This window comes from Neomonachus schauinslandi, chromosome 5 (genome assembly GCF_002201575.2).
Source record: "Neomonachus schauinslandi chromosome 5, ASM220157v2, whole genome shotgun sequence".
NCBI classification, from domain to species: domain Eukaryota; kingdom Metazoa; phylum Chordata; class Mammalia; order Carnivora; family Phocidae; genus Neomonachus; species Neomonachus schauinslandi.
The window spans coordinates 116,169,642-116,178,477 of NC_058407.1; the positions used below are offsets into that span (position 1 = coordinate 116,169,642).

The 8,836-nt window shown below is 36.1% G+C and overlaps 1 protein-coding gene across 1 annotated transcript in view; it reads right to left on the reverse strand.

The window, feature by feature from the left end:
- Positions 1-325: 325 nt before the first annotated feature.
- The window catches only part of LOC123324865 (ankyrin repeat domain-containing protein 26-like), a 34,017-nt gene continuing 25,506 nt past the window's right edge, over positions 326-8,836 (reverse strand). The window contains exons 8-12 of the mRNA XM_044915236.1: positions 6,734-6,791; positions 6,439-6,623; positions 2,470-2,599; positions 2,102-2,163; positions 326-349 (exon numbers count right to left, since the gene is read on the reverse strand). Of these exons, the coding sequence (XP_044771171.1) occupies positions 326-349; positions 2,102-2,163; positions 2,470-2,599; positions 6,439-6,623; positions 6,734-6,791 (459 nt within the window). The remainder of the gene's footprint in view (positions 350-2,101; positions 2,164-2,469; positions 2,600-6,438; positions 6,624-6,733; positions 6,792-8,836) is intronic.

An 8,836-nucleotide genomic window follows, 5' to 3' on the forward strand; every position in this document is an offset into this window, starting at 1 on the left:
TCACTGAGGGGGTGCCTGCGTGGCAGCATCAGTTAAGTGTCCAACTCTTGATTTCAGATCAGTTCATGATCTCAGGGTCATGAGATCAAGCCCCATGTCAGGCTCCGTGCTGAGCATGAAGCCTACTTGGAATTCTCTCTCTCCCCACCCTCTCACACGCTCTCTCTCTCTCTCTCTAAAAAATAAATAAAATCACCTCACTGAGAAGGTCTCAAGTACCAAGTCACTATACTGTCAACCCTTACACAATGCAAAGGTTAAGGGCGTTGACAGCCGTGCAGTCAAAAATCCACATATAACTTTTGATTCCCCAAAAACTTAACTACTAATCTCCTATTGAACTTCCTACCTTAAAAGCAATTAGACTTAAAAATAGGAACAATGTAAATGAAAAACCAAAACATTTAAATAGAAGACCTCGTATATGCTCTCTAGATCTAATCGACGTCTTAATCCTCATTTGGCCATTGACTCTGTAAACTGAGCATGGAAGGTCAGAGAAAATTATAACCTAATGCTGACCTTACCAATAATGTAAAGTCAATTAACACATTTTGTGTGTTATATGTATTATATACTGTATTCTTACAATATAAAGAAAAGTTTATTAAGAAAATCATAAGGAAGAGAAAACAGATTAACAGTACTGTACTGTATCAAAAAAAAGTAACATACCCCAACTTAGAAATCCACCTGCCCGTTCTAACTTTCCCATTCTTTTCTGGACATTACTGCCATTTATTTTACTGTCCTTCAGAAATCTTCACATTTAAAAAAAAGTGTCCTCAATATTTAATAAATCACTAAATACTGCTGTGATCATTTTTGTCCTATATTTCCATAGCAGCCTTTACAGTATACAAAGTGTTTTCACATTTGTTACCACATTTGTTCATTACACATACCTGAGAGGTAGGTATTAGTACCATTTTTATGAATCAGGTCACTGACATTCAAACAGGTTAAACAAGTTTTTCTGGCATCCCACAGCTACCAAGTGACAGAACCAGGATGCTAGCATATCTTTTGACTTCAGATACGGTGCCTGCACCATTCTGAAGCACCCGCCTGTGCTAAGAGATCAGGCCCTTTTTACCTCCTTCCACAGTCTGTCACCTTAGAATAGGTCATCATTACTTTATACTTCTGTTTCTACAAGTATGGCTGCCACAAAGATACTCAATGCATACTATTTTAACGATCCAAAATGGCTTTTACCTATTAAAACACCACGAAACCAGGGACACCTGGGTGGCTCAGTCGGTTCTGGGATCTAGCCCCATGTGCTCAGTGGGGAGCCTGCTTCTCCCTCTCCCTCCGCACCTCCCCCAGCTCATGCTCTCTTTCTCTATCTCTTTCTCTCTCAAATAAATAAATAAAATCTTTTTTAAAATAAGTAAAACACCACTAAACCAAATTGTTATTATAATCCCAATGCTCCTTGTAAATCTACTTGACAATCCAAATATAATACTTTCAGGGCCCCTGGATAGCTCAGTCAGTTGAGTGTCCAACTCTTGGTAACAGTAGGGCTCTGCGCCCAGAGGGAGTCTGCTTCAGATTCTCTCTCCCTCTCCCTCCTGCTCACTCACTCTCTCTCTCTCAAATAAATGAATAAAATCTTAAAATATATATATATATACACATATATATATGTAAAATACTTTCAAGTCCTAGGCATTAGCTTTTCAAGCTCCAAGTCGTAAAAAACTATAATCCAAACCTTCTAGATCTCATCAGGAATTTTGCACATCCATATACACCATAGAATCACATCTGGCCATAGGTTGGCCTGGAGTAATTCTTTAGTTTTTTAGATAACTTAAATTCAAAACGCAAACTAATTCCTTATCACTCGTAAGTGTCAGTTTTCTGCAATAATACTACACAGCTTTCATTAAGTTAAGCTTGCAAATTAGCAGAACTGTATTATGCTGTATTATTACATTTAGCACATAATTATTTTATCAATTACAGGTAAAAAGTATAAGGAAATAGTTTTTATGGGCAAATGCAGAGATGACAGAGTAAAGTCTAAGCATCCCTTTTATGCTGTAACATCATTCAATGCTTATATTTTAAAATAATAAGAAAACAGTACCTCAGAATCCCAAGGTGATTCTCCATCTTCCTCTTCTCCTAATCCCAATGCTGACATCGTAACTATAAAATACAGTCACAGATACATTAATGAGAACATGTATTATTATGAATTTTAAACATATGTACAAGCTTATCCCCACTCATGAATATTTCAATAAAATAAAAGTAATAGCAGTAAAGATTTTCAGAGGGTTGAATTATTTTCAGGAAGAAAAAGTTGGTAGTAGTCGGGATACTTAAAAAGAAAGACAGCAAAAGAAAAATATCTTAATGAAATGCATAACATATCTGGATCTACATACTTTCAGATTTCTTTATACTAGCATTTGAGCATAGGAAAAAATTCACAGATGTTTACTAACTTACCACTACTATTACTTTTGTATGCTCTATCAGCAGAAGTTAGATGGTCATTAACTGTTTGCTCTTGTGGAGCACTTTCAGTAATATTAATACCATTGTCCTTTTTTCCAGTTGCCGGCTGCACCTCTCCTTCCTATAAAAACAACACAAAACAAAAACCCAACTTCAGAAAACATCACATTAATTCACTTGTTCACTCACTCACTCACTCACTCAGAAAGACAAATACATACCGTACCTGTCAAGTCATAGGCACTATCGTGGGAGAAGCTGGAAATATAAACGACAGAGACTGCCCTATATGCTAGTAGGGATAGAGATGGACCAAAACAATTAAGAACAGAAGAGTATCATTTACTAGTTCTACAGGTCAAGTGAATAAAGCACAGTGAAGGCACAAAGGAGAAAAGAGTTGCATATGGGAAGCTCAGGAAATGCTGCAGATAGGGCTGTATATTGAAAGACAGACAAGGTGCACAAGGAGGGTGTGAAGGACACTCTAGAAAAGGTAGAATGAGCGAAAAGGATGAAGTATGAAATAACGCAGTGACGATAGCTCCAGAATGTGGCAAAACTGGAACACAACTTTTGGGAATGGGACAGAGAGAGATAATTGGAAAATCAGGACTGAACCAAAAAAGGCAAGTGTCATGCTAGAATATGAACCTTCTCCTTCATGTAATGGGGATCCACTAAATAAGCAGAGGAGTTACATCGTCAGAAATATATTGTAGAAAGGTCTGACAGCAATGTAAAGATGAACATAAAGGAACCAAAACCAGAAGAGTATTTCAAAACTATACGTGAGAGAGTGAATTATGATAATAAGATATGAAAAATGGTAAGCAGGGACAAAATACTGAATGTGGTGATTTTTTTGTTTTGTTTTTTACTTTTTCTTTTTTAAGATTTTATTTATTTGTCAGAGACAGAGAAAGCACAAGCAGGAGGAGTGGCAGGCAGAGAGAGAAGCAGCCTTCCCGCTGAGCAAGGAGCCCAACTTGGGACTCAATCCCAGGACCCCTGGATCATGACCTGAGCTGAAGGCAGCCCCCTAACCGACTGAGCCTCCCAGGCGTCCCTTTTTCTAATTTAAATTCAATTAATTAACATATAATGTATTACTGGTTTCAGAGGTAGAGATGTGGTGATTTTTTTTTTTAAAGATTTACTTATTTTGAGAGAGAGAGTGTGTGTGTGTGCAGGGGGAGGGGCAGAGGGAGAGGAAGAGAGAGAATCCTCAAGCAGACTCCCTACTCAGTATGGAGCCTGTAACAGGGCTTGATACCAGGACCCTGAGATCATGACCTGAGCCAACATCAAGAGTCGGATGCTTAACCAAGTGAGCCACCCAGGTGCCCCTGGATGTAGTAATTTCAGGGAAGTTTGCAGTCCAGGATTTTTCCTGCTTCAGTGTTTCAGTGGCACAATATACTAGGATGGGGAAAACAAATGACAAAGCAGATTACAAAAAGTCAGGGAAGAGGAAAGGGTCAGAAACAAAGTCTTCAATCTGGGACATACCAAATTTGAAGCACCCAGGAGACTTAAGGAGAAAGTTTTACACAAATACATTTGGAGTAGGAAAAAATGACAGGAAAAGCACATGATGTTAATAAAACAAATATCTATAAAATATACTAACCTGATATAATTAATGTAAACCTACACAGAACTCTGAAATTTTCAGAATAAAAATAAAAGCAGGGGGGGAAAAACCATGGGATTCAATATTTCATTTATATACTTCAACATTAGTTTCAAGGATAGAAAATAGACTTTTATTAATATAGGCAAGTTAGTGGGCACCTGGGTGGCTCAACTGGTTAAGCATCTGACTCTTGATTTTGGCTCAGGTCATGATCTCAGGTTTGTCAGATTGAGTCCCAAATCAGGCTCCATGCTCAGTGGGGAGTCTGCTTCTCTCCCTCTCTTTTCCTCTCCTTCTGCCCCTAACCCCGACTCTCTCTCTCTCTCTGAAATAAATATTTAGAAAAAAAAAATATATATATAGGCAAGTATTAATTTCTTTAATGAATAGCATTTTTGAGATTAATAAAAAGATTTAATTGCAAAACACCAATTCAAGATTTTGTAAGAATACTTTTCTAAAAATTAATTTTAAAAGATTTAAATTGTAGAAGAGAAATACTTATAGGATTAGAGAATTTTGAGGCATCTTTAAGTACTACTACAATGTACGAGAAAAATATAAAGCCCTATTTTAAAATTCACATGATTTTCTTATTCCACTGTGAACAGCATACTAATAACTCTAATTTCCTATCAATGAATATAGGATGGTAGTTAAAGACTGGGGAAAGAATCTAGTATTAAAAAATTAATAATCATGATCATCCAAGTTGAAGGTTTTAAAGTCTCCAAATACATGTATGATCATCAAGCAGGACCCAATATTCACAGGAGGAAAGAAGAAAGGGACAAAAAAAAATCAAATCACCAGTATTTCTGAATTTCAGATATGAAAGAATTCACATGTTAAATTTAACAACTATGGGGCGCCTGGCTGGCTCAGTCGGAAGAGTGTGTGACTCTTGATCCCAGGGTTGTGAGTTCAAGCCCCATGTTGGGTATAGAGATTACTTAAAATTTTTTAAATCTAAAACAAAAATTAACAACGATGAATACTAAAGTTTCCTGAGAATAATATAAAATGTATCTACTATTGGAGATATTTGAAAAACTAAAAATCATCTTCCAGAAATAATTCTGTATACTCTGTTGGCAACCTTTCCTTCCTTATGATTCTACAATGACAAACAGTTCATATTAGAAAAAAAACTATAAATTGTGAGTTCATTCATTTGATGTGTGTCTGTGTATCTATTAAATGCAGATACAATTAAAAATAAATTATAAATCACAATCCAGAAACAAAATTTTCTATTTTTTCTTTAAGAGTGTTACAGCTTAAAATTTATTTCATTTATTGGATAAAGATTAAGAACCTCACTTACATAATCAGAAATTTCAGTTTTAATTAATGAAAAGACTAAATGTTTACTTATTTCCTCTCTTTAGTCTCAAAAAGATCTAAAACCTACCAAGATTCTACCACACAGGAAGTTAAATCAGAAACCACAAGAAAGGGCACCTGGGTGGCTCGGTTGGTTTAGAGTCTGCCTTCAGCTTAGGTCATGAACCCAGGGTCCTTGGATTGAGTCCTGCATCAGGCTCCCTCCTCAGTGGGGAGTCTGCTTCTCCCTCTGCACCTCCCCCTGCTCGTGCACTCACACTCTCTCTCTCTCACAAAAATAAATATATAAAATCTTAAAAAAGAAAGAAAGAAAGAAACCACAAGAAAGACAATGGCCAAAAATTCAAAATTCATAATAAATCTGATTAAGGCCTAAAACAGATTTCACTTTGCATTATCTATAAACAGGTTTTGCTAAATTAAATATAAGATAGCACACTTTATTAAACTTAAATGGAAGGATAAAATTTTCTTCCAGTCCTTCATAAAAGTCAGCTGTAAGTCATTCAGAAGAGTCTAAGCATTTTTTTTATTACTTGACGTTGTTTTCTTATTTTGCACTTAAAACAATTTCTACCATATTTTGTAATATAGAGTATCTGCTCTCCCTTAGCCTCACTACTGCTGTTGTGTTTTTATAATAATCTCTCTCAACTCTTCAATCTTTACATTCATCTTGCCCTTCTTAAATGAATTCTTCCCCCCACCCCCTCCCTCATCTTCCCATCCATCTAGCTGTTCTTTCCAGTTGCTTTCTAATTCTTTCCTTCCATAATGGCATACCTAAGAATTGTTTACTCCCACCAACCTTTATAAATCTCAATCTGGTCCTTACCTCTCTGTTGTTATTATATCATTTCCCCTTATGATCTTGAGGACTTCTGTTTTTTCCTAAGATTCTTTTCATTATAAGGATCAAGAGGATGGTATGTGAAAAAAAAATAGGGAAAAAAGCTTAAAACAGAACAACTTACCTTTATAACACCATGGCCTGCTAACGACTTGACAGAAGGTTTTGAAAAAGCAGGACAAGAAAAGTCATTGGCTTTGAATGGTGGTTTGTAAAGAAGTCCAACTATATTTTCATCTTCATAATCAGAATTATCGTGCTCAGATAAAGTTCTACCTCCTAGTGTTATAAGGCCACATTTTGTTCCCACTTAGTAAAAAACAAAATAAAAAGAACATGAAAATATCTGTAATTTCGAATTACTGAATAATACAAGAATGGGCAAAAATCAGTGAATAACACGTCTTCAAATAGCTTACCATTCTTGAATTGCTCAGAAGCATTCATTAGCGCTCTCAAGTTTGGTTTTGGGACAGTCTAGAAAAAAATTAATAGTTTTAAGGATTACAAGTATCACATTTGATAAAATAATTATAATATTCCCCATTATCAAATGAGCACCACTACCCAGAGAACACAGGTTTTGGAATCATTCAAATGTAGATTCAAATCTCAGTTCTGCCATTTACTAAGCCTGTATTTTCTCCTGGGATGAGGATTATGAGAGATTTAATAGCTAGTCCCAAAATGGTATTTTCCTTACCCCTAACTGATTATTATATAAATTCTTCCTCAAAAAGTTAAAAATAAAGCTACCCTACAACCCAGCAATTGCACTACTAGGTATTTATCCAAAGGATACAAACATAGTGATCTGAAGGGGCACCTGCACCCCAACAATTTACTTTATAGTGAAAAAATTAAGTTCTTTACTACAGTTTTTTTAAACAAATAAATGTAGAGTGAGAAAAGTCAGTGTTATTAGGGATATACTATGAACGAAAGCCTCTGTTTTAGATATATTTATAATATATATGTAATGTATATATTTACAATATATACATAATATATATATTTATAATATGTAATTCAAACAATTTAAGAGACTTCTGTTTATAGTATATCCATAATCATATTTACATATACTGAAAAATATTTTTTCCACTTACCTTTACCTTATCAGTACCTGAAAGTTATAAATTATTACTATAGAGAGAAAAAAATAAAAAAAGAAATGTTTCTAACACATCAACTTTCCACATGGAGAAAGAATTGGTAATGAGAATTCTAAGGAGAAATGTACACTTTGAAAGGATATATCTAATGAGACACAGATGGGGTTAAAGAAAAAAGTTGAGGAATTTTTATCTAAAATTCTGGGCTCATGGGGTGCCTCGGTGGCTCAGTAGGTTGGTTAAGCATCTGCCTTTGGCTCGGGTCATGATGCCGGAGTCCTGGGATTGAGCCCCACATCGTGCTCCTGGCTCTGCGGGGAGCCTGCCTCTCACTCTGACTCTCTCCCCTCTCATGCTGTTTCTCTCTCTCAAATAAATAAATAAATAAAATCTTTAAAAAAAAAAGAAAATTCTGAGCTCACAATTAGAGGATACTAAAAAATATACTGTAACCTTTTTTCTTATTTATTTATTTCCTCAACATCATTCATTTGCACTTATAAATCTTAAACATAAAAAGGGAATATAGGGCATTGGGTGGCTCAGTTGGTTAAGCGACTGCCTTCAGCTCAGGTCATGATCTTGGAGTCCCGGGATCGAGTCCCACATCGGGGGAGGGGGGTGGGGGGGGGCGCCTGCTCAGCGGGGGGTCTGCTTCTCCCTCTGACCCTCCCCACTCTCATGTGGTCTCTCTCATTCTCTCTCTCAAATAAATAAATCTTTTTAAAAAATAGGAATATAAATTTGAGCCATATTTTTAAAAATTCATGTATTTAATTATGACACACTATGCATATTACTTATAACATTCCATTCTACAGAATTCCATCTGTCTGCTGATTTATTCACATTCAAAAAATATTAAATTGCTTCTTCCAAGCAAGACTTTATTCTAGGTGTTCCAGGAGATGGACAATTACGTTTCCTAACATCCAGTAGCTTATAATGATGCAGGGGCCTACACTGTTGGTGGGAATGCAAGCTGGTGCAGCCACTCTGGAAAACTGTATGGAGGTTCCTCAAAAAGTTGAAAATAGAGCTACCATATGATCCAGCAATTGCACTACTGGGTATTTACCCCAAAGATACAAAAGTAGGGATCCGAAAGGGTACGTGCACCCCGATGTTTATAGCAGCAATGTCTGCAATAGCCAAACTGTGGAAAGAGCCAAGATGTCCATCGACAGATGAATCAAAAAAGAAGATGTGGTATATATATATACAATGGAATATTATGCAGCCATCAAAAGGAATGAGATCTTGCCATTTGCAACGACGTGGATGGAACTGGAGGGTATTATGTTGAGTGAAATAAGTCAAACAGAGAAAGACATGTATCATATGATCTCACTGATATGAGGAATTCTTAATTGCAGGAAACAAACTGAGGGTTGCTGGAGTGGGGGG